This window comes from Rhinoderma darwinii, chromosome 3 (assembly GCF_050947455.1).
Source record: "Rhinoderma darwinii isolate aRhiDar2 chromosome 3, aRhiDar2.hap1, whole genome shotgun sequence".
Taxonomy (NCBI): Eukaryota; Metazoa; Chordata; class Amphibia; order Anura; family Rhinodermatidae; genus Rhinoderma; species Rhinoderma darwinii.
The window spans coordinates 151,114,345-151,141,524 of record NC_134689.1 but is presented as its reverse complement, the minus strand read 5'-3'; the positions used below and the strand labels follow the sequence as shown (position 1 = coordinate 151,141,524).

Below are 27,180 nucleotides of genomic sequence, written 5' to 3'. Positions count from 1 at the left end.
GAATCTGGGTAATAAGTATGGAGTTGTGTTTCTCTGGTAAAACCTTCTGTTTTACAGGAAAAAATGGAATAAAAAGGATTTTCTGACAAAAAAAAGAAATGTCAATTTCACCTCTACTTTGCTCTAAATTCCTGTGAAACACCTAAAGGGTTAATAAACTTTCTATATGCTGTTGTGCCCACCCCGAGATGACCCCAGTTTTGACCGTTTGTATAAACGGAGACCCCTATTAGACTATTTGAGTGCCCGGTTTTCCCAAGCATACACCCCCGAGAATTGTATTTCTATTGATGGGTCCTTGGTACATTTTAAAGGGAGGCTTCAATTCTGCCAGTACCTGCCGAGTAAGAGGGCAAGGTATGGCGTGAAGATGTATAAGCTGTGCGAGAGTGCATCAGGGTATACCTACAAATTTAGGCTATATGAAGGGAAGGACAGCAGTATTCAGCCCCCAGAATGCCCCCCCCCCCCCCTACTGGGAGTTAATGCAAAAATTGTGTGGGATTTGGTGCACCCACTGCTGGACCAGGGATACCACCCCTACCTGGATAGTTTTTATACCAGTGTCCCACTCTTCAAGTGCCTCGCTTCCAGAAGTACTGCGGCATGCGGCAGTGCTAGAAGAAATCTGAGAGGCCTCCCTAAGACTCTGCTTGGGCAAACAAGAAGGGCTGAGAGCAGGGCACATTCTAGCAGCAACATATTGTGTGTCAAGTACAAGGACAATAGAGATGTCCTTGTATTGACAACTACATGGCCACACCAGTACCCACGTACCTGTACGAGGTACCAGTACAGAGACCCCCAAACCAGACATCCTGGACTACAATAGGTACATGGGAGGGGTGGACTTGTCAGATGAAGCCCTACAGCGCCATGCGGTGTGGTATAAGAAGCTGGCTGTGCACATCATTATCAAGAACCTAATCTTTAGGGACCAAGAAGGGGGCACCCAGTACTTCTGGAAGCGAGGCCACACGCTTCGTACCAGGGCAACACTTCCAGAAGAAGTTCCCCTAACTGGCAAGAAGGGAAAAAGTCAAGAGTTGCAAAGTCTGCTATAAGAGGGGGGATAAGGGAGGACACAATATTTCAATGTGACACGTGTCCCAAAAATCCAGGGCTCTGTATGAAAGTGTTTTAAAATTTATCATGCGTCCCTTAGATTTTTAATCTACCCTGATGCACTTCACATCCGCTTATCCCCCTCATCTTTCCCTTCTGAGCCCTGCTGTGTGCCGAGGCAGCTAACAGCCACTTGTAGGGTATTGCCGTACCCAGGAGAACCCACATTACAGTTTATGGGGTGTATATCTCCGGTGGCGCATGCTGGGCACAATATATTGGACACTGAAATGGCATAGATATATAGAAAATGGCATCTCACACTGCACCATCTGCTGCGTATTACCTTTTAGACCATACCTGTGGGGTCAAAATGTTCACTACATCTCTAGATGAATGTCTTAAGGGGTGTAGTTTTTAAAATGGGGTCACTTCTCGGGGGTTTCACCTGTACTGGTACCTCATCGGCTTCTGCATACATGACTTCGCACCAGAAAAGCTCCAGTAGGCCACATGGTGGTCCTTTCCTTCTGAGCCCTCCCATGGGCCCAAACGGCAGTTTATCACCACAAATGGGGTATTGCCGCTCTCAGGACAAATTGGGCAACAAAATGGGGTATTTTGTTCCCTGTAAAAATAAGAAATTTTGATCAAAAAATGACATGACATCTTATTAGAAAAAATGCCTTTTTTTTTTTTTAATTTCACAGCCCAATTCAAATATGTGCTGTGAAAAAACTGCGGTCAAAATGCTAACAACCATAAATCAATTCCTTGAGGGGTGTCGTTTTCAAAATGGGGTCACTTCTGGTGGGTTTCCATTGCTTTGATACCTCTGCGGCTCTGCAAATGCGACATGGCACCCGAAAACCAATCCAGCAAAATCTGGACTCCACCACAAATGGGGTATTGCCGCACTCTGAACAAATTGGGCAACAAAATAGGGTATTTTATTACTTGTGAAAAATAAGAAATGTTATCAAAAATGACATCTTATTTGAAAAAAAAAATTTTTAACATTTCACACCTCTTCAAACCTGGCATTTCTCTGGTAAAACCTTCTGTGTTACAGAAAAAAAATTGAATACAATTTGAAATTCAGCAAGAAAAATTTAATTTGAAAATGTCAACTCCACTTTGCTTTAATTCCTGTGAAATGCCTAAAGTGTTAAACTTTCAAATGCTGTTTTGAGTACTTTTTTTTTTTTTTTTTGAGGAGTCTAGTTTTTAAAATGGGGTGTTTTATGGGGGTTTCTAATACATAAGCCACTGAATAGGTACCTTAAAAATAAGGCTTTTGAAATTTTCTTAGAACATAAACCGCAAGTTCTCATATTTTTAAGTCTTGTAACGTCCAAGAAAAATAAAATAATGTTCAAAAAACGATGCCAATCTAAAGTAGACATATGGGAAATGGGAACTAGTAACTATTTTGTGGGGTATAATCAATCTGTTTTACAAGCAGATGCATTTAAATTCAGAAAAAATGCAATTTTTTCAAAATTTTCACTGAATATATCGATCAAATTTTACCACTAACATAAAGCCCAATGTGTCACGAGAAAACATCTCACAATCGCTTGGATAGGTTTAAGCATTCCGACGTTATTACCCCATAAAGTGAAATATGTCAGATTTCAAAAATGGGCTCTGAGCCTTAAGGCCAAAACAAGGCTGCGTCCTTAAGTGGTTAATGACATACTTTTGGCTGCCCGTAGGCACTACTAGAGTGAATCTTACTGAATACTTATTCAGTTAAATGGGAACTACAGATAATTTGTGTTCAGTCAGAAAGCAGGGAATTCTGCGCTCTAGCCGGTATATAATGGACCTATTTAGATAAAACAAAAAAAATGAAGTCCGTTTACTTCATCACATTCTGTTGAGAATAGACAAAATATTGTGGGCTGTGCAACGCAAAAAACTAGTATACCAATAAAAACGTTTACCACCACAAAGGTGACATTGCATTTGTTTTTAGAGTAGAGGTATTTTTTGTCACGTCACAAATCGCTTATAAGATGTTGAGCCTCCTTGAAAGCTCTGGTTTAGGCTATATTCACACGGAATTTTTTGCAGGCGGAATTTCTGCCTCAAAATTCCGTTTGGAAGCTTAAGGCAGATTTTCCTCTCCCTGCACGCCGATTTTCACGGTGTTGAGCGCCGCGGGCATAAAACGCCACGAAATATGCTTTCTCTGCCTCCCATTGATATCAATGGGAGGTCAGAGGCGTAAACGCCCGAGGATAGGGCATGTTGCTTTTTCCCACGAGGCGGTTTTACTTCTCACGGGAGAAAACCGCCTCCCATTTCCGCGCCAAAAAACTACGTGTGAACATAGCCTTAAAAGTATGATTTCTCTGAATGTTTACGTGTTGATACATTTAGTCTTTGTTTGTTTTGCAATCCTGATATAATAGTGCTGGATTTAATGCTCTTTGTTCTCTGTTCTCCTATCCCCTGCAGCCGTACAAGTAAAGCTTTCAGCAATAAGCAGACCGTAAAGCAGTGTGGCTGCTCTGGGGTCTATTTGGACTGTTTACAAAGTTTCCTGCCTGCTCTGAGTTGTCCTGTTCAAAAGGAAGTCCTCCGGGGAGGTGTTCGCACCTTCCTGCACCGTATGATCATCTGCTTAGAGGAAGAAGTGCTACCTTTTATCCCAACTGCTTCGGAACATATGCTAAAAGACTGTGAAGCAAAAGACCTGCAAGAATTCATTCCTTTGATTAACCAAATTACAGCGAAGTTCAAGGTAAATATATAGAATTGGAGTACTAGTTCTTGCTTCCTTGTACATCTATTTTTCTGCAAACTGCATAGTATAGAACATTATATAATAAATTTTTGGATAAAATATAGATAAAATGTTAACAGGCCATCAGTATGAGAAAAGTGCTTTACACATAACATAAAGCGTGTTATTACATACTGTACCCCATGCTCAATCTAGTTCAGTGTGTTCTTGGAAAGTACTGAATCTTATTCAGGATGTCCAGGTTGTAGGCTAATGCTCCCTGGGAAAAAAGGTGGTAACGGTGGGGCCAAAATAAGAAATACCCTGATCGGGCAGGGGGTATAGCATGAGGGCAATCGACAGTATGAACGGGACAAATACTCTTTTAAACTAGACCTTCCAGGAAAAAATAGTGTACATTAACCCTCTCAGGACCAAGGGTCATTGATGCCCCAGTGTCCATGTCAAATTTTCCATATCTGATATGCGATTCTTTAAATGATATCTTTGGAACCGCTTTGAATATCACAACTATTTTTTGTTTTTCTTTACAAGACTTATGAGGCTTTCATTTTTTAGGTTAGTTTAACCCGTTAGTGACCGGCCCATAGTGTTTCTACGTCGGTCACTAACTGGCCTTATTCTGATGCAATAGACTTTTTACGTCGCTGTCAAATCTCCCTGCTCTCAGCTGCCAGAGGTAGCTGGGGGCGTCCCTGCTCGACCGGGTGAGATCGATATTAGTATCGATCTCACCCGTTTAACCCCTCAGATGCGGTGCTGAATAGCGTGCACCGCATCTGAGTGGTTTTGGAGAGAGGGAGGGAGCTCCCTCTCATCCCACTGACACCCGGCGATAAGATTGCCGAGTGTCTGTGTCTCCGATGGCAGCCGGGGGCCTAATAAAGGCCCCCAGGTCTGCCTGTCGTGAATGCCTGCTAGATCATGTCTCTGGCATGACCTAGCAGATGCCTGTCCGTTTTACACGGACAGGCATAATACACTGCAATACAGAAGTATTGCTGTGTATTATAAATGCGATCGGATAATCGCATAGTGATGTCCCCTAGTGGGACTAGTAAAAAAGTGACATTTTTTTTAAAGAATAAGTGGAGAAAAAAAAAGTGGGAAAAAAAAATGAAAAACCCACTTTTCCCCCTTACAAACTGCTTTTATTATTAACAAACAAAATAAAGTAAAAAAGTTACTTATATTTGGTATAACCGTGTCGGTAACGACCACCAACTATAAACTTATTACATAATTTAACCCGAACGGTGAACGTCGTAATAAATAAAATAAAAAACATGCAAAAAAATTTCTTTGAATCCAGCCTTTAAAAAGAAATGTGATAAAAAGTGATCAAAAAGTCGCATCTACTCCAAAATGGTACCGATAAAAACTACAAGTCAACCCGCAAAAAAAAACCACCTACAATTTTTTAAAAAAAAGTGTTTTCACGGTTTGGCGAAATTGCTGGGTTTTTTTTCTATTCCCCACCCCCCAAAAAAAAGTTAATAAAAGTTAATCAATAAATTCTACTTACCCCAAAATGGTGCTATTAAAAATTACAACTTGTCCCGCAAAAAAACAAGACCTTATACAGCTATGTCGACGCAAAAATGAAAAGGCTATAGCTCTTTGAATGAGACGATGGAAAAACGTAAAAAATGGCTTGGTCATTAAGGTCTAAAATAGGCTGGTCATTAAGGGGTTAATTAATTCCATGTCTTTAAGGGCTGTAAGGCTATATTCTCACGACTTGAAAAAAAGAGCAGTTAACAACGGTTCAACTGTCAGTTTTTCATAGCTGTTTTTCATCAATGTGTCTCAAAATTGAATCCATTTCCCGGCCATCTGACCACTTTTCACCGCCACTTACCATCCGCTTTTCATGGACGTTAAAAAATTTGATGCGTTTTATTCATTCTGGTATTTTTTGTCCCAGCCACTGAAAACACCGCTGTGCCCATGTAGATAGTGACTGAATACCACTGTAGATAGTGCCACATTGCTGCCAGTGCCCACATAGATAGTTCTCTCTGTGGATAGTGCCACAGTGCCCACATAGGGCCACAGTTCACACTGTAGATAGTGCCCACATAGTGCCACACACAATGCCCATGTAGATAGTTCCACGCCCCCTGCAGAATGCGCCACCCCCTCCTGCAAGTGGAATCCCCTGCTTGAACGTCGGCAGCGCTGTGGCCAGGGATTTCGCTCCAGTAGTAACCCCTGACGCTACTGTCCATATATGGATAGTGACGCCAGGGACTTCTCCAGTAGTGGGATCTCCGATCAGAATGTCTGCCGGGCATTCCGCTCCTAGAGAGAGCCATGATGTCACTGTCCTTATATGGATCGGGACGCCAGCGGCTTCTCCAGTAGCGGATTCCCTGGTCCGCGTCCTGGCTGTGGATTCCCCTCTTAGAGGGAGCCCCCGATGTCTCAACATCCCCGCTGTAAAACATGCCACCCCTCCTATAGATAGCAACCCCCCTTCCTTCTGTAGCTAGCACCACCTAAACTTCCACTAGGAGCGGAATCCGCGGTGTCCGATTTCTCTGTCGTTGATTCCACTTCTAGAGAGAGCCCCTGGGGGTTTTGCGGGGGATGTGTGTGTAATGCTACCTACAGTGGGGGGGTGTATTCCGTGGCTCTTAAAGCCCCGGCAGACATGAGTGCAGTGCTGCCCACACTGAAGCAGCACTGCACTCATTAAACCCCATTCCAGGCTGCCAACGTTTATATACTTGCCGACTGCATGGGGCTTCTCCAGTTGGAACGTATATATGGCAGTCGTGAAGGGGTTAAAATTGGGGTAGTCTGACTCCTTGTCCCCTTCTGAGGCCCCATGCACATGACCGTAGAATTCATCCTTCATTACGGACCCATTTAGTTCTATGGCCCAAAGACACCACCTGTAAATTTATGGGAAGGTGTCTGGGCCTTGGAAATCTTCCATAAAAAATAGGACGTCCTATTTCTTTCTTTTACGGACCGTGCTCCCATACTTTATAATGGGAGCGTGGCCCGCAAATTCGGGTGACTTTGCGCAGCTGGCCATGATTACAGGCATGGATGTGTTCATGGGGCCTGACTTGTTAGGTGCCGTGTACTCAAAATAAAATTAAACAATTTCCTTAAAGAGAACCTTTCACCTGCCCATACACGTGCAGCATGTAATAGTAGGCAGAGCTTCACAAACAGTCCCTTTTACATTTTTTTTTCGTACCTTCCTCCGTTATTTACATATTGGTGCCGTTACATTTGGCACTCGATATGTAAATAAGCCCCTGAACTGTCAATGGGGTGTTTCTATCTAACTAAATGGCAAGGGGCCATGATCTCTTCGCTCTGACATTGTCCAATCCGCTACGGACCGTGTCAGGGCTGCTTGCGCTGTATTCCCCCCCGCGAGAACACAGACAGAGAGCTCTCTCTGCAGAACCACCAGTCTGTGTTCTCGCGGGAGGGAACAGCGCAAGCTGCCCTGACACTGTCCGTAACTGATTGGACAGTGTCAGAGCAATGAGTATCCCATTCCGCTTAACTAGGGACAAAGACATTAACCGCATCCACAACATAACATTCATTAAATACTGCAAACCAATAAGTCACGTAGTGTGTTATATTCAAAGAAGTCCAATCCGTCATAGTCCAGGAATATACAGACTTAAGATACCCAGTTAACTAAAAAAAAACTGCTCATATAGAGAATGAACGCACTGTGCGAATGGAACGCCGTTTTTCCCATGGGGTAGATGTTTGGAGGCGTTCAGCCCCTGTATTTTCAGACGTTTTTCGGGGCGTTCAGCCATGTGAACATACCCGAAGAGTCATCAAATGAGTGGTATTGGGATGAGATCGTAGCAGCTGAGTGAATCAATCTGTTCTAAATCTTATGAAATTTGACTTCTTCATTTCTGTGTTTAAAGAACCATTTCTTTAAATGTAGAGTTTGATCGAATGTGTTCAATCACTAATCTCAGGGGGAGATGAGACCATCCAAAATGTAGCCACCCTTTTCTAGCATGGCATAGACTTTTCCAGAGAAGCTGTGTCAGCCAGAGAAGAATTAATGAACCGGAAACCAACCTTGTGGCTCCCGTGAAATCATGAATAAATTGGTGGATTTTATCCCAATTACCTTTTGAGGACAGGGCAGGACCATAAGTGAAACAGAACCAGAGGTCGTCTGACCGTTTAGGATAATATCTGGAAAATCCAGTTTAAATTTACTGATCCTGCTGGTTGTCATGTAAGATCAGTGCAGAATATATACCTCAGAAGTCCTCTCGCTGTCATTTGTAGACGCTTGCTTCGGGGAAGCCAGGGCCAAGTCCCACTCTTCCTCCATGAGGCTCACCATATCAGTCTCCCAGTGCGACTTGGCAGGAACAGGAACTTTATGGGGGAAGGATAGCAATTTAGAGGCACTTGGGAGAGTTCGGGGAGAAATCCGTTGTGCCACAAGAACGTAAATACGTCATACCCTGCAGTTTTATATTCGTAAATACGTCATACCCTGCAGTTTATATTCGTATTGTGTCTGTCTAAGGATAGGGTGATCTTTAATAGTATTACTGGGTCTATGCCACTCCAAAAATAAGGTGAGGGGCAATTAAATAATGCAGAGTAGGGTTAAATGAACACACATAGTGTGTTAGTAAGAGTATGTGCTCACGTAGTGTAAACACTGCAGGTTTTTTGCAATGGATTAGTGTCATTCTAGACAATCCGCAGCCTAATACAGTAGCAGCAAAGTTGATGATGATTTAATAAATCTCATCCACACGCTGCGTAAAAAAATTATCCGATTAAAAAAATATAGTTCATAAATTGACCTGCGGTATGGTTGTTTAATTTACAGCATGTCAATTTATGCTTCGGAATGGCTGCTTTTCTGTTGCGGTTTTTCCCTATTGAATTTAATGGGAAGGTAAAACCTGCAACAAATAGCACATTTTGAGGCGCAAAAGCTGCGATTCTGCTGCAACTCCCCAGTCTCTGAAGTAATGGCGACGCATCCCTCTGTCCTCGGTTCAGGCTGGCCTCCTTGGATGACGTTCCATCTATGTCACTACATGGGTAACAGGGATGCGTCTCACGATGACTACGGAGACTAGGATAAGTATAGCCTTTTTTTTTTTTTTTTTTACAGCTGTTTTCTGCAGCGGACATTCTATTAGAAAAACCACCACAATTTGGTGTGGTTTTTCGGCTGGAATTCTCTGCGGGTTCCAGGGCAGATACACGGTGTCCTTTTATCTAGAAATACTCTTTAATGAATGTACTTCATAACAAATTTGGAATCTACAAAACCAGAGATTTTATGGGTAGTGAGGCTGTATCCTCCTATGGATTTCTATTAAGGGGGCACAAATGTGAAGCCCAACCTCTGTGGCAGGAAAAGATTCCCTCCCCACCACCTCACATTAGTTTTATCCATTAGAAGTCGCATAATTCAGATTATTTTGTAATGACTACACTTTTTATGAAACAAAATCTGAAAGCACTTCAAAGTTTATGCCTCGTATTGTTTCCACAACTACTTTCTGTAGGCACAAGTGTCACCTTTTCTTCAACAAGTCTTTATGCCACTACTTCATGCCATATTTGAGGTGCTAGTCCGCCCATCTGAGGAGAACGACCAGTCTGCTGCACTTGATAAGCAAATGTTACGTAGAAGCTATTTCGCCTTTCTGCAAACAGTCACTGGAAGTGGGATGAGTGAGGTCATTGGCAATCAGGGTAAGTCTATGCGTATAGAAGGCTGTCTGCATGTTTGACGCGGTGACGTTTGTCCCTTTAATGCCACAGCAAATTTCCCTCTTGTGAATGGATTAAAATAAAAAAAATATATATATTTATATTATTATATTTATTTTATTTATAAAAAAAATTGGCATTTTCTATTTTAATTCATTCACTAGCTGGTGTGTAGCTAGCTGGTGTGTAGCTAGCTGGTGTGTAGCTAGAGGGATCCTAGCAGCACCGGCAGTGTGTGGGTGCAAGCTCTGAGGGACAGACCAAGTCCAAGATACACAGGAATCAAAAAATGAGCAGCAACTCCAATAGTTAAGGTGCAAAAAGTGGGTACTTTTGGCTTGAGAGAGGCTCCAGTGAACGGAGCTGAAACGTTGCACGGGCAATCAAGTACCCACTTTTTGCACCTTAACTATTGGAGTTGCTGCTCATTTTTTGATTCCTAGATAGATATAGATAGATTTATGACAATTAATTGGTTTCCAACAATAATTTGCTCTAATAGCCCCATGTGTAGCACAGGCAAATATGTTGATATTGTAGAAAGTTACAATGGCCAAGAGCAAAGGTAACTACTTTCGCTGATGGCTCCTTCCCTAGTTTTTTCCAATTTTAGGATAACATACTTCTATGCGTGGATTCACTCACATAAACGTTACACCCATTTAAACACACCCTTGTTACACAAGATGCTTTTATTGTTTAGGGAGTAGGGAATTATGGGCCCCCTAAAGCCCGTTCTAGCTTACTTGGTTCTCGCTGCCGCCCAGCCACATCCTAATTAGGGGGTCGGGAGTTACAGAAACAGCCGAGCTCACTGAGCTACGCTGTTTTCGTAACTCCCATAGAAGTGAATGGCAGTTCTGGAAACAGCGTAGCATGGCGCGCTACGCTATTTCTGGAATTCGGTAGCTGCGGAAACCATGTAGCTTGCCGTGCTACGCGATTTCCGTAACTCCAATTCAATTCTGTGAGAATTACGGAGACAGTGTAGCTCAGCGAGCCCCCGGCTATTTCCGTTTACTACCAACCAGGAAGTGGCCGGGAGGCAATAGAGCAGAGTAAGCTAGAACAGGGTTTAGGGGGCCCCATTCTAGAGATAGATGTGACCCGCATCTATCAGACTTTTATGGCATATCCTGTGGATATTCCATATACGTCCAAGATTGGAAAAGCCCTTTAAAGGGATCCATGTATTTAAAAAAAAAAAGGGCGAAACACCAAAATTAAAGTAGATATTTTATTTTTTAAGACCTTCTGCTGGGCAGCCATATTGGAGATGCACATTTCCTTCCTGTGTAGTCAGTATAGCAGGGGGTGTGTGCTTTATGGCAGCTGAAATGACTGCTTCCTGGAGATGGAAATATTCAATGAGATTTCTGTCAATTGACTACCAATGAGGGGAGATGCATACATAGCCTTAACAATGTGTATAGTGTTCCTATGCGGCCTTATCACTAGGCTTCCAGTAATATTATGATCCTCTTCATTTTGTGCCTGAAATCCACAACAAAGCAGAAGTGAGGTAGAGTACAGGAAATATCATCTTTTTGTGACTGCGCTAATGGCCAGTGTGAAAACTGTAAAGTTTTAAGATTTTTTTTTTTTTTCTGGATCGTTACATTTAAAAACGTGACCTGCAGTCACATTGCCATCCATCTGTCCCCTACTTCTTGCTAACCGATCACATGTATATTGTAAGTTTTCGGAGACGTATGACTGCAGGTTCAGACTGCACAGGGTATGTTTGTAGTCTTACCATGGAGGCACAAGTCTCCATAAGAGCTGTAGACTTAAAATATTTATTTAAGTCTTGGTACTTTACAATTAAAAAATGTTTTCTTGCACTTCAGTTATGAAGTTCGACTTTTTTTTCTTTTTTTATAGTTTTAAAAGATAGACCGATATCTATATCTAATTTTTTACTTTATTTAGTATCTGGCAGTCATTTTGACAGCTGGTATATAGTAATTGCATTTCTACATACTTTATTCTTTAATTCTGTTCTCTCCACTGCCATTTACCCTAGTCAGGTCACATGGATCCCCGTGCTCTGTGTATGGTTAATACTTTTGCAGCTATATATATAATGTGTCAGGCACTTGAACTTCTACTAGGTCTCTTTAATAAAGATAAACCAGGTAAACTTAACCCTCTCCTTCGATGTTTGTGTACAGGTGCTGAGAATGTTGAACGAGTTTTATTCACAATTATTCAAGGGGCTGTAGACTACCCAGATCCTATTGCTCAAAAAACTTGTTTTATCATCCTTTCCAAGCTGGTTGAACTTTGGGGTAAGGATTTTGTCTAAAGTTAATCTAATTTGATTCTTATGATTAAGGTTGTTTTTATTACTACAATGAAACATGTCTTCCACAGGTGGCAAAGATGGACTAGTTGGCTTTGCAGACTTTGTCTACAAACACATTGTACCTGCTTGCTTTCTTGCCCCATTGAAGCCTTCGTTTGACCTTGTGGACGCCCAAACCATTTTGGTAAGTTGAATGTTACATAGTTTGTACGGTTGAAAAAAGACACATGTCCATCAAGTTCAACCAAGGGATGGGAAAGGGGAACTAAAAAATTGCTACACATATGAGCTAATATTTTTTTGTTCTAGTAAATTATCTAAGCCTTTTTTAAAGGGAATGTGTCGCTAGAAATTTTTTTTCTCTATCAGTTAAACAATTAGTTTTTCAGTGATTACACATTGTGATAATTTTTTCACAAGTCAGGAAAGATTATAAATTAGATTGTAATTTACAATATTTCCATGTGCTGGCCACTAGAGGGCAGTTCCCAAAATTGCAGCATGGTCACTGTGCTAAAGCAACCTCATTGATTTGTGCTGCAAATTTGGGGTGGACACACTCCTCTAGTGTCCTCACATAATCCCCCCCCCCCTCCCTTCTTCTGGCTAGTGCCAGGAGAAGGAAGGGTTTCAATGTCTTCAAACCTCCTACACTGTGTGCCGCCTTTTTCTGAGTGACTGCACAGTATAGGAGGATTAGATACAGGGCTCAGCAGACCGTATCACACAAACATACACGCACATTACACATGAACATACACGAAAATAAATTACCTGCTCCTGCCGCCTCCGCTGTTCTATGCTCCTCTTCCTTGCGCCTTCGCTTCGTTGAACATATGACCGGAAGCTGTGGCCGGAAGTTGTCGTCTTACTGTCCGGCAGCGGCTTCCGGTCCACAGGAAAACGGCGCCGGATTTCGCTCTATGAACGAGCGTCGTTTTTTGTGTGGGAGCGGCGCATGCGCCGTTCCCACACAGATGGCGTACGCTTCTGAGAATAGAACGGCTCCTGTTCGCATTCTCTATGGGGTTGTATGTGCCGTATTCTATCTCTGTATGTGTTGTTAATCGATGGAAAAAGAAAATGGCAGCCCCCATAGAGAAGTAAAAGTCAGAAAACATTAAAAAGTAAAACAGGAGAACACAATTAAATAACATTTTTTAAACTATTATATTAAAAGCAATATGATAAAAAAAATTATAAATTCATGACACGTTCCCTTTAAAGACATCTACTGTCCCTGCTGTGACCAACTCCTGCGGTAGACTATTCCATACATTCACCGTTCTCACAGTAAAGAAGGCTTGTCGCCTCTGCAGGTTGAACCTTTTTTTCTCCAGACGGAAGGAAGTGCCTCCTTGTTTTTTGAGGGGGCTTTACATGGAACAGCATTTCACCATATTTTTTGTATGTGCCATTAATATATTTATATAAGTTAATCATGCCCCCCCCCTTAGTCGTCTTTTTTCAAGTCTAAATATGTTTCGTTCTTTTAATCTTTCCTCATAACTTAGATACTCCATGCCCCTTATTAGCTTCGTTGCTCTTCTTCGTATTTTTTCCAACTCCAGGGCATCCTTTCTATGAACTGGAGCCCAGAACTGAACTGCATGTTCTAGATGAGGCCTCCCTAATGCTTTGTAAAGTGATATCACATCCCTGTCCCGCGAGTCCATGCCTCTTTTACACGACAATATCTTGCTGGCCTTTGAAGCAGCTGATTGACACTGCATGCTGTTTAGTTTATGATTTACAAGTACACCCAGATCCTTCTCAACAAGTGACTCCCCCAGTGTAGCTCCCCCTAGGACATATGATGCATGCAGGTTGTTCGTACCCAGGTGCATAACTTTACATTTATCTACATTAGACTTCATTTGCCAAGTGGACGCCCAAACACTTAGTTTGTTTAAATCTGCTTGCAATTCACAAACCTCTTCCATAGACTGAACATTACTACATAGCTTCGTGTCATCTGCAGAAATAGTGCTATTAATCCCATCCTCTATATCATTAATAAAAAATTTGAATAATAGTGGTCCCAGCACTGAACCCTGGGGTACACCACTTATTACCGGGGACCATTCAGAGTAGGAATCATTTACCACAATCCTCTGGATACGATCCTTGAGCCAATTCTCAATCCAATTGCAAACTATACTTTATAAACCTATAGTCCTTAATTTACCCATTAGACGTCTATGAGGAACAGTGTTAAATGCCTTTGCAAAGTCCATAAACACTATATCCACAGCGGCCCCTCTGTCTAGGCTTCTGCTCACCTCTTCATAATCACAAATCCGGTTGGTTTGACAGCTTCTGTCCTTAGTAAAACCGTACTGGCTGTCACTTATACTATTTATTGTCACATAATTCTGTATATAGTCCCTCAATAGCCCCTCAAACATTTTCCACACAATGGATGTTAAGCTTACTGGTCTATAATTACCCGGAGAAGACCTAGTGCCCTTTTTAAAAATAGGCACCACATTTTCCCTGCGCCAGTCCCTTGGTACTATACCAGTCACTAGAGAATCTGTAAATATTATGAAGAGGGGGACAGAAATAATTGAACTAAGCTCCTTAAGAAGTCTAGGGTGTAACCCATCTGGTCCCGGGGCCTTGTGTACATTTTATTTTATTTAATCTAGCTTGCACCATATCTACATTCATCCCTTTCAGTGTATCAACTGATATATTAACAGCACTGGCATCAGCAACATCAACTGCTCTTTCTTCAGTTGTATATACAGATCTAAAGAACCCATTTAGTAACTCTGTCTTCTCTTGATCCCCTGTGACCAACTCCCCATTACCACTATCTAGGGGTCCTACATGTTCAGACCTTGGCTTTTTTGCATTTATTTACTTGAAGAATTTTTTGGGATTTGTTTTACTATCCTTGGCCACCTGCCTTTCATTTTGTATTTTTGCTGATTTTATTAAGCTCTTTATAATTTACAAAGACTACAGCTGTACCCTCGGATTTGTATTTTTCAAATGCCCTTTTTTGTCATGTATTGCCCTTTTTACAGAAGGTGTAAGCCATGTGAGGTTTAATTTTAGTCGTTTATACTTGTTACCTATAGGAATACCTTTTGCACTATAATTACCCAAAGTAGATTTGAGAATCTCTCACGTATCATTTGTACCATTATTTGACATTAGTTTTTCCCAGTCTATATCCTGAAGTTTCCAATATGGGGGTCACTACTTGGGGGGTTTGTTTTACCATTTGAATTCCGAGCCCTGCAATTGTGGGCCAATGCTGTGAAAATCACCAAAATAGACCTCAAATGCGCATGGTGCCCTGTCATCTGTCCAGGCAAATGATAAATACCTTGAGGGATGCAGTTTCCAAAATGGGGTCACTTCTTTCCACTGTACTCTGGTACCTCAGGGGTTTTGCATATGCGACATGGTGGCCAAAAACCAATACAGCAAAATCTGCATACCAAATAGCGCTCCTTCCCTTTAGAGCTTTGCTGGGTGTCCAAATAGCAGTTTATGACCACATGTGGGGTATTGCCGTAATCGGGAGAAATTGATTTACAAATGTTGGGGTGCTTTTTCTCTAGTATCCCTTGTGAAAATGAGGACATTCTACAATTTAGTGGCACAAAATGTAGATTTTCATTTTCACGGCCTACTTCCAATAAATTCTGCAAAAGACCTGTGAGGTCTAAATGCTCACTATACCCCTAGATAGATTACTTCAGGGTTGAAGTTTCCCAAATGGGGTCACTTTTGGGGGGTTTCCACTGTTTTGGCCTCTCATGGGCTTTGCAAATGAAACATGCCACCCGAAAAACAATCAAGCAAAATTTGAGCTCCAAAAGCCAAATGGCGCTCCTCCCCTTCTGAGCCCAGCCGTGGGTCCAAGCCGCAGTTTATTACCACATATGGCGTACTGCCATACTCAAAAGAGTTTTCTTTACAAATGTTGGGTTTCCTTTTCTCCTTTATCTATTGTGAAAATTGAAAAATCTGAACTAAAACGACATTTTATTAGAAAAAAAATGTAGATTTTCGTTTTCAGAGCATAATTACACTAGATGAAGCAAAATACCTGTGGGGTGAAAATGCCCAGTATACCCCTTAGAAAATTCCTTGAGGGGTGTATTTTGCCAAATGGTCTAGTTTTTGGGGTGTTTTTTCTTTTGTTTTGTCCCCACAAAACCTCTTCAAACATTACGTGGTGCCTAAAATATATTCTAATAAAGAAGGCCCCAATATCCTCTAGGTGCTCCTTGGCTCCTGAGGCCTGTGTTTCTGTCCAGTAGCATTCTAGGGCTACATGAGGGATATTTGTAAAAACTTCAGAATCTGGGCAATAAATATTGAGTTTCATTTCTCTGGTAAGACCTTCTGTGTTACAGAAAAAAATTGATCAAAACTGATTTTCTGCAAAAAAGGACATTTTGTAAATTTCACTGTAAAAAAAACACTCCCAGTTGTCTATTAAAGTCATTAGCATAAATCTAAAATTGCTCATAACTTGCTAAAAAAAAATGATCGTCTTTCTAAATAAAAACCACTCTTATCTACATTAGGCTATGTTCACACGGAGTATTTTGGGGGAGGAATATCTGCCTCAAAATTCCGTTTGGAACTTTGAGGCAGATATTCCTCTCCCTGCACGCCGATTTTCGCGGCAATTATCGCGCCGTTTTTCGCCCGCGGCCATTGAGCGCCACGGGCATAAAACAGCGAGATATACGCTTTCTCCTGCCTCCCATTGAAGTCAATGGGAGGTCCGAGGCGGAAGCGCATGTCTCTTCTTTTTCCCGCGAGGCAGTTTTACTGCTCGCGGGAAAAAGACGCCGACGCCTCCCATTGAAATCAATGGGAGGCGTTCTCGGGCCGTTTCTGCCGAGTTTTGCGATGCGGTTTCCGCGTCAAAAAACTCGGCAAAATACCCCGTGTGAACATAGCCTTACAGCGCTGAACACATGTGGGAGATAGGGCACTTATAATCTGGTGACCAAGCCTCTTTAACCCTTTAGTGACAGCCTGTTTTGGCCTTAAAGGCATTGGTTGTTTTTTAAAACAAGTCTTGCTTTGCCTTAGCCCTTATTCACACAACAGGGTTTCCTGGCCGGGTGACGGCCATTCATAAACCGGCCGTCACACGGCAGCAGTAGGAACAATATACCCCTAATGGGGCTATTCACACGACCGATTTTTTTTTTTTTTTGATGGGCCAGGAAACCCTGCCGTCAAAAAAATGGGACATGCCCTATTTTCGTCCGGCCGCCCGGCTCCCATAGAAGTCTATGGGGCCGGGTAATACACGGCCATCACTGGAATGTGTCCCGAGTGACGGCCGTGTCTACCGTCGCTCGCTCTCTCCTCACAGTGCAGAGTGCATGTGAGGAGAAGGAGTTTATGCCATTCGGACGAAGCGCTGTATGCTGCAGGTAAATTTCTACAATGTGGGGGTTCCCTTATACAGGGGTACTGTGTGGCAGGGCCGGCGTGTACAGTAGATGGAAGGGGGCGCTGCGCTGGCTCCCTTCCCCTGCTTGTTTTAAAAGCGCCCTGGCCCGACGACACCTCCCATGGCCGATGGCGCCGCTAGCAGCTGCTACTGCTGTAGCGACGCCACTATAGCAGAGCAGGGAGTTATCTCCCTGCTCTTCTATGTGCTAGCCCCACTTTAGCTCCCTGAAGGAGCAGAATCCCCGTGTGTTCGGGGATTCCACTCCTGGACAGAGCGCTTGATGTCTGTCCATATATGGACAGTGACATCAGGGGCAACTCTTGAAGCGGAATCCCCGAACACTCTGTGACCGGGGATTCCACACCAGGAAAAGCCAGTAACGTTCAGTGTCCATAAATGGACACAGACGACAGGGGCTTTTCCTGAAGTGGAATCGCCGGCCACATGGGGATTCCACTTCAGGAGTTGCCCCTGATGTCACAGTCCAGATATGCCCGGAACGGATGCAAACCGGCCGGGAAAAACGGCCGATTTCATCGGCCGACACTCTGACCCTGTCGTGTGAATAAGGCCTTAGGCTCTATTCACACGACAGGGTATGAGTGTCGGCCGATAAAAACGGCCGTTTTAGATTTTTTTCCCGGCCGTTTTGCATCCGTTCCGGGCCGATTTTTAACGACAGATTTTAACAGATTAATTTAAGTTGTACATTTTTTGCCACACACTTCCCTCTGGAGCTAGTGCCGCCCACAGCCCCCCTGGAGCTAGTGCCGCCCACAGCACGCGCCAACAGTGACGTCACTGTGTCCATATATGGACAGTGTAGTGAGTGACTTCTGAAGTGAAATCCCCAATCTCTGGCCACAGCGTTGCCGAAGCTGTGACCGGGGATTGGGAATTCCGCTCCTACAGGGAGCAAAAAAATATCCTCCCTCCCCTCCTCCTCACATGCACTTCGCACTGTGAGGAGAAGGACCGAGCGACGGAAGACACGGCCGTCCAACGGGACACATTCCAGTGATGGCCGTGAATGACCCGGCTCCATAGACTTCTATGGGAGCCAGGAGAACGGCCGAAAATAGGGCATGTCTCATTTTTTGACGGCCAGGTTTCCCGGCCCGTCAAAAAAATCGGTTGTGTGAATAGCCCCATTAGGGGTATATTATTCCTACTGCGGCCGTGTGACAGCCGTTATATGAACGGCAATCGCCCGGCCGGGAAACCCTGTCGTGTGCATAAGGGCTAAGGCAAAGCAAGACTGTTTTTTTTTTTTGGGGATATTTTATTTTTTATTTTTAATCAAGTGCCTTTAACCCCTCAGTTAAGGCCTGTTTTGGCCTTAAAGAGGCTCGGTCACCAGATTATAAATGCCCTATCTCCGGGAAACCCTGTCGTGTGAATAGGGCCTTAGTGGTAGGTGTTAAGGGGCAAAGTTTAAAAAATATACATGTCTACTAAAAATGGTTTTCCAGGCATTTTTTTAATGTTTTACTCATTACATAAACATACCTATTTATTTTGTAAAATTACGAATACTTTCCAAATTACACTAAGTATCCTCCCAAATGTGCCTTTTTTCAGAAAGTCTCTAGCTACATTTATACAATGCTATCACTGATCAAATGACATTAAATACTTTGATCACATGACTGCATTATAAAAAGTTATCACTAGAGCTTTTCGGTAATGCAGTCATGTCCTATCACATTGTTTTGTTTTTTTATGTGACCACCTGGAGGATCATAGCGAGAGAGAATCCCTTTTATAGATATGTTCTTTGTCTTTTCTCCGCTTTATTTGAGGCCTCTTAGGCCTCATGCACACGACCGTAAAAACTCCCGTTATTACGGGTCGTAATCACGACCCGTAATAACGGGCTCATAGACTTCTATTGGCGACGGGTGCCTTCCCGTTTTCTCACGGGAAGGTGCCCGTTCCGTTAAAAAAGATAGAACATGTCCTATTTCTGGCCGTAATAACGGCACGGACAGTCCATAGAAGTCTATGGAGCTCTCGTAATAACGGGTGGCTACATGTGTGCACCCGTCATTACGGCAGCGTTGCTAAGCGACGTCAGTAAATAGTCACTGTCCAGGGAGCTGAAAGAGTTAACTGATCGGCAGTAACTCTTTCAGCACCCTGGACAGTGACTACCGATCAGTATAAACCTGTAAAAAATAAAAATAAAAGACGTTCATACTTACCGACAACTTCCTGCTTCCTCCAGTCCGGTCTCCCGCCCGTTGCCTTGGTGACGCGTCTCTCTCGACATCCGGCCCGACGTCCTGGATGAGGTTTCAGGCCATGTGACCGCTGCAGCCAATCACAGGTCAATCACAGGCTGCAGCGGTCACATGGACTGCCGCGTCATCCAGGGATGTCGGGCTGGATGTGAAGAGAGGGACGCGTCACCAAGACAACGGCCGGTAAGTATGAATTTCTTTAACTTTTATTACAGAAAAGGCTGTCCCTTCTCTCTATCCTGCACTGATAGAGAGAAGGGGCTGCCGATTAGTGCAGTGCTATTTTGCCGCCAAAAACGTGCTCGTAAATACGGGTGGAATACGTGTGACACCGGACCCATATTTACGAGCACGGGTTCGTAAATACTGGTGCAAAACGGGTGGAATACGTGTGACACCGGACCCGTATTTACGCCAGTATTTACGGGTGGGAAAAAATACGGTCGTGTGCATGAGGCCTTAGGGTTACTTTTTTTTTTTTTGTCGTGTAGTATTCTGTATCCACTTGAAAAACGCTTCCCTTGATTGTTTAATGTACTTTTTTATATTTTTTTAATTCCTTCAGGCTTTATCAGAATGCGCTGTTACGATGAAAACCATATATCTGAAAAGGGTAAGCTTTTGCAATGTTTTTATTAAAAATGCATGGTTTGATTGACATTGTTTATATGACCCTAAGGGGGCCGTACACATCAGTTATTTCTCCCGATTCCCCCATGCACATACATGCTTGGTACGGCTGAATGTGCATGTTTTTCAATGGTCGAGAGGGGAGCAAGACTCTGCCAAATACCTCTGGCATTGGCTTATCTCCTGTGGGAATAAAGGATCAGGCATGTTGACATTCAACATGCCCAATTCTTTCCCTTAACATCTGCCGTCAGGATAGAGTTGGTTTGCCCCCATACATAGTAGTCGCCGGTCTTTCCGAAATTGGTAATTGAGTTTTGTCTTATTTGTATGGGCATCCTAACTTGTTTAGAAATTTGCTTTTCTGCCTTCTAATTTGTTAATTTACTGCACGCAGCTTTCTGAATACAAGAAGCTTGTTTATAAATCCGGCAAATTGTTCCTGTTATTCATGTGGGTCAATGATACTTATATGCACTTTTCAGAAGGAATTTTTTTTCTAAGGTGGTGTTAATCTGGTATTCATATGTTGCGGTAATTTCGCTGACAAAAGAAAACCACACGATATGACCGCAATGTGTGATTACACCCTAACGTTTAGGGCGTTTCTTGTTTGTTTCTAAAGTGCCTTTTACACGGGCCAATTATCAGACAAATGAGTATTCACAGAGCACTCATTCCCAATCATTGCCCTGTGTAAACAGGGCAACGATCAGCAAACACTCGTTCATCGGCTGAATGAATCGTGTATGCAGCTGAAAATATTCTAGTTGTCACAACACATCTCCCTGTGTGAACTGGGAGACGGGCGTCCGACATGATAGAAATCTATGGGGACGAGTGTTCGAGTAACGAGCGCTCATCCTCATACGAGTTTCTTGTGAAAAGAGCAGGAGAGATGATTGGCGCTCGTTTACTTGGCCCACGTCAGGCCGTGTAAGAAGACCCTTAGATGCATCAGCATGGACCTCTGCTCTGCTGCAGAATAGTGTAATTGAACCATGCCGTTTGCCTCGTTGCTACAGGAACTTCTGTCTTAATGCTCCTAATCTAATATTATTTGTATTGCTACTTCCCAACTTCATACCAAGGTAAGCTATGCCTTTGAAGAAAAATAAATTACATAGTAATCTGACTCATAAAAATGATCGATCCTATTAAAGGGGTTTTCCGCTTTCTGACAACTGGTGACCTATCCATCTTATAGGTCATCGGTATATGATCGGTCGGTCTCTGACATCCGGACCCTGCACCGATCCGCCACTCCGGCAGCCTTTGGGCACCGGACAATATTGCCGGAACCAGATGGCTCCGGTCAAAGAATAGCGGCCGAAATTCAGTACTGCAGGTCTGCTCCTATTCAAGTGTATAGAAGCAGAGCTGCAGTTCTGCCGAACGGCCACATATGCAGTGGTCGGAGCCATCTGCTTCCAGCTCCAACTACTGCATACCGTTCAAAACATCTGGTGCCCCGAGGCAGCCGAAGTGGCGCAGCGGGGTCCAGGTTCCGGACAGGCACTTATAAACTGATGACCTATCCGGTGGATAGGTCATCAAATGTTAGAACATGGAAAACCCCTTTAAGCAGATCTATGTTCTAACCCTGTTGACTTATATGGGAGAGGAATAAGGACATTTGACAATGAGGTGACTTTTCAGATTTGCTAATTTCTACTTTTACTACAGGTTTTATTGATGTTTGCTGAAGCTACCTATAGACATGTGACTGCAATCCTACCAATGTTCTGATGTTTTGTTTAATCTGAATGGTCACCCGAAAGGGGACTGAAATTAAGATATTTTACTTGATACCACCATTTATATCATGGGGAAAAAAACTTCATGTTTGTTACCCCTATGTATTTTCTCAATTTATAAATGGAACAATTTGTAGCATTCATCAACTGATAATTCGGTTGGTTTATTAAAGATTACCTTTTTGTTTATTTCCAGCTGTAGAAATATTGTGTAATGTAGTTATGTGGGTGAATTTTAGATTTCTAATCGGTTTTATTTTTGCTTTTAGGGACCGGAATGCATTCAATATCTGCAGCAAGAATATCTTCCTTCTCTGCAGGTATCACCAGAAATTATCCAGGTAAGTTCTGTTGATCAATTAATTTTTTTGTTTTTTTCTTATGTTTGATTAGCATTAACCCCTTACCGCAGCAGGACGCACCGGTCACCGGTATGTCCTGTATTGCATTGCCTTAAGGCACCGGGATGTACCGGTCTGTCCTGGCTAAAAACTATCACCCTGTCAAAGGACAGAATGACAGAGATGTGCCGTCAACGGTTTATGACAGTTGATTGGCACAGTAAGACGGCAGGGGACCAATCACAGTGGTCCCCGGCCGGCGTTTGCTGTGAATGGTCAGTCACAGCAGACTGACCAATCATAGCTCCATAAGAAAGTTATGTGATGGTGCTGGCAGCGCCATCCCCGCCGGTTATTGGCTGTCCAACAACCCGCTGTAACGGCCAGGACCGGAACTAGGCCTGATCCGGCCGATTAACCCCTTAGATCGCACCCTATAGTTGCTAATGCGAACCATCGGCACCCGCGGGGGTTCCGATGGTTGCTATGGCAATCGTAGACTAATAATCGCTTCCTAGTCCCATAGCCTATTAGGCCCCTGCCGGGAGGCGAAGCCTAACAGGCTTGCTGTCTGTGAATAGCTGACAGCTCTAATACACTGCACTATGTAGGTAGTGCAGTGTATTAGAATAGCGAGCGACCAGGGCTTCATGCCTTCAAGTCCCCTAGTGGGACAAAAAAAAGTTTACAACATTTTTATTAACTGGTTTTAAGTAAAGAAAAATAAGTTTCATGTTAAACACAGCCTTTTTTTCCCCCATAATAAGTCTTTTATTAGAGGAAAAAAACAGAAAACATAAAAAAAAAAAAGTACACGTGGTATTCCTGCGGCCGTAACGACCCGAATTATAAAAAATCACACTATTTTAGCCGCATGGTGAACACCGTAAAAATAAAACTATTCCAGAATAGATGTTTGTTAGTCACTACCCCTCCCAAAACCGAATAAAAAAAGGGTTCTAAAAGTTGCATGTACCCCAAAATTATACCATTTAAAAACTGCAGCCCGTCCCACAAAAAAACAAGCCCTCCTACAGCTTTTTTGATGGAAAAATAAAGTTATGGCGCTCAGAATATGGTTACACAAAAAATAAATAATTTGAAACAAAAGTGATTTTATTGTGCAGACGCTGCAAAACATAAACTATATACATATGGTATCGGCGTAATCGTACCGACCCGCAGAATAAAGTAAAATTGTCATTCATAGTGCATGGCGAACGCTGTAAAAAAAACAAAGCATAAAAAACATGAATTGCTGGTTTTTGGTCACCTTGCTTGCCAAAAAATTAAGTAAAAAGTGATCAAAAAATCGCATGTACCCCAAAATGGTACCAATGAAATCTACAGACAAATAATCCCCCACACCGCTCCGGTGGAGAAAAAATAAAGAAGTTCTGGCTCTCCGAATATGGCGATGCAAAATGTGCAGTGTCCAAAAGTGGATAACATGTGGCACCATTTATCAGTGCGACACCGGCCACATATCTATGAAATATTATTATACCCTCTTATTATGCCCTGATGTACCCCGCACAGATTACATATGCCACCACATCATAAACTGAAATACCACCAAAACCCCAAATAAAACTACCACTAAGTAAAATCTGCGCGCCAAATGGCGCTCCCTCCCTTCTAAGCCCTACAGCGTGCCAAAACAGCAGTTTACGTCCACATATATGGCATTGCCATACCCGGGAGAACCCGCTTAACAGTTTGAGGTACTTGTCTTCAGTGGCACGAACTGGGCACAACATATTGTGAACTAAAATTGCATATACCTGTGGAAATTTGCAATTTTCACATTGCACCATCCACTGAGCATTCATTTCTAAAAAATAAAAAATAAAAACTGGTTAAAATGCTCACTACACCCCTTAATAAAATGCCTTCAGGGGTGTGGTTTCCAAAATGGGGGTCACTACGTGGGGGTTTTACTATTTGACCCCAGAGCCCTGCCATTGTGGGCTAATGCTGTAAAAATCGCCAAAATAGGCCTCACATGCGCCTTTCACTTCTAACCCCTGTCATATGTCCAGGAAAATGGTCACTTCTCAGAGTTTTACACTCTACTCTGGTACATAAGGGAGCTTTGTACATGCGACATGGCGCCCGTACACCAGTCCAGCAAAATCTGCGCTCTAAAAGCCAAATGGTGCTCCTTCCATTTTGAGCTCTGCCATGTGCCCAAACAGCAGTTTAGGGCCACACATGGGGTATTGCTGTACTCTGGAGAGATTAGGTAACAAATTGTGTGTTGTTTTTTCTCCAATTACCCCTTGTGGAAAAATAATTGGGTGCAAAACCACATATTTTTTGGGGAAAAATTAGTTTTTAATTTTCACTCCCTCATTCTAATACAATCTATGAAACACCAGAGGGATCAAAATGCTCACTACACCCCTAGATGATTACCCTGAGGGGTATAGTTTCCAAAATGGAGTCACTTCTCAGGGGTTTCTACTGTACTGGTACCTCAGGTGCTCTGAAAATGCGACATGGCGCCCAAAAAACAAGCAACCAAAATCTACATGCCAAGAAGCACTCCTGCCATTCTGAGCCCTGTCGTGTGTCCATGCAGCAGTTTATTACCACATATGGGGTATTGCCGTACTCGGGAGAAATTGCTTTACAATTGTTGGGGCGCTTTTTCATCTTTTATTCCTTGTGAAAATTTTAAAAAAATCAACCTTTTAGTGGAAAGAATGTAGATTTTCGTTTTCACTGCCTAATTGCAATAAATTCAGCAAAAAAACAGTGCCGTCAAAATGCTCACTATACCGCTAGATAAATTCCACGAGGGGTGTAGTTTCCCAAATGGGGTCACTTTTGCCGGGTTTGCACTATTTTGGCACCTTAGTGGCTTTGCAAATGTGACATGGTGCCGCAAAACTTGAGCTCAAAGTCAAATGGCGCTCCGTCGTTTCTAAGCCCTGCCGTCTGTCCAAACAGCAGTTTATTACCAAATATAGGGTATTGCTGTGCTCAGAAGAGTTTGCTTTACAAATGTTGGGGTGCTTTTTCTCCCTTATCTATTGTAAAAATGAAAAAATCTGAGCTAAAACTACATTTTCAATTTCACTGCATAATTCCCATAAATTCTGCAAAAACCATGTGTGGTCAAAATGCTAACTACACCCCTCAAGGAATATTTCTAGGGTTATAGTTTCAAAAAAATGGGTCACTTTTGGGGGGTTTCCGCTATTTTGGTTCCTCTAGGGCGTTGCAAACACGACATGGCACTGAAAACTATTCCAGCAAAATCTGCTCTCCAAAATCGAAATGGTGCTCCTTCCTTTGGGAGCCCTGCCGTGGGTCCAAACAGCAGTTTATTACCACATATGGGGCATTGCCGTAATTGGGAGAAGATGCTTTACAAATGCTGGGGACGGGGTGCTTTTTCTCATTTATTCCTTGTAAAAATTAAAAAAATTTGACGTTTTTTTTTTTTTAGAAAAAGGTAGATTTTCATTTTTACAGACTAATTCCAATAAGTTTAGTAAAGAAACTGTAGGGTCAAAATGCTAACTATACCTAGATAAATTTCTTGAGGGTTGTAGTTTCCAAAATGGGGTCACTTTTGGGGGGTTTCCACTGTTTTGGCACCACAAGACCTCTTCAAACCTAACCTGGTGCCTAAAATATATTCTAAAAAAGGCGGCCCCAAAATCCACTAGGTGCTTCTTTGCATCTGAGGCCTGTGTTTGAGTCCATTACCACACTAGGGCCACACGTGGGATATTTCTAAAAACTGCAGAATCTGGGCAATAAATATGAAGTTGTGTTTCTCTGGTAAAACCTTCTGTGATACAGAAAAAAATTTGTTACCAATGAATTTTGGCAAAAAAAATTAATTGTAAATTTCCCCTCTACTTTGCTTTAATTCCTGTGAAACGCCTAAAGAGTTAAAACACTTTCTGAATGCTGTTTTGAATGCTTTAAGGGGTCTAGTTTTTAAAATGGGGTGATTTTATGCAGACTTTCTAATATATAAGGCCCTCAAAGCCACTTCAGAACTGAACTGGTCTCAAAAAATAGCCTTTTGAAATTTTCTTGAAAATGTGAGAAATTGCTGCTAAAGTTCTAAGCCTTGTAATGTCCTAGAAAAATAAAAATACTTTTAAAAAAACAATGCAAACATAAAGTAGACATATGGTAAATGTTAACTAGTAAGTATTTTGTGTGGTATAACTATCTGCCTTACAAGCAAATACATTTAAATTTCGAAAAATGCTAATTTTTGCTAATTTTCTCAGAATTTTGTGTTTTTTCACAAATAAACACTGAATATATTGACCAAATTTTACCACTAACATAAAGTACATTGTGTCACGAGAAAACAATCTCTGAATCGCTTGGATACATAAAAGCATTTTAGAGTTATTACCACATAAAGTGACACATGTCAGATTTGAAAAACATTGCAATGTCCTTAAAGAGGCTCTGTCACCAGATTTTGCAACCCCTATCTGCTATTGCAGCAGATCGGCGCTGCAATGTAGATTACAGTAACGTTTTTATTTTAAAAAAACGAGCATTTTTGGCCAAGTTATGACCATTTTCGTATTTATGCAAATGAGGCTTGCAAAAGTACAACTGGGCGTGTTGAAAAGTAAAAATACAACTGGGCGTGTATTATGTGCGTACATCGGGGCGTTTTTACTTCTTTTACTAGCTGGGCGTTCTGACGAGAAGCATCATCCACTTCTCTTCAGAACGCCCAGCTTCTGGCAGATCACGCTGTGACGTCACTTCCCCAGGTCCTGCATCGTGTCAGACGAGCGAGGACACATCGGCACCAGAGGCTACAGTTGATTCTGCAGCAGCATCGGCGTTTGCAGGTAAGTCGATGTAGCTACTTACCTGCAAACGCTGATGCTGCTG

General features: G+C 42.5%; 1 protein-coding gene across 3 annotated transcripts in view; it reads left to right on the top strand.

Annotated features, from left to right (window-relative positions):
* The window catches only part of XPOT (exportin for tRNA), a 73,973-nt gene that overhangs the window by 42,658 nt on the left and 4,135 nt on the right, over positions 1-27,180 (top strand). For all 3 annotated transcript variants that reach the window (XM_075856880.1, XM_075856881.1, XM_075856878.1), the window contains exons 18-23: positions 3,532-3,817; positions 9,364-9,553; positions 11,746-11,862; positions 11,948-12,063; positions 20,131-20,178; positions 22,222-22,293. In XM_075856880.1, the coding sequence (XP_075712995.1) occupies positions 3,532-3,817; positions 9,364-9,553; positions 11,746-11,862; positions 11,948-12,063; positions 20,131-20,178; positions 22,222-22,293 (829 nt within the window). The remainder of the gene's footprint in view (positions 1-3,531; positions 3,818-9,363; positions 9,554-11,745; positions 11,863-11,947; positions 12,064-20,130; positions 20,179-22,221; positions 22,294-27,180) is intronic.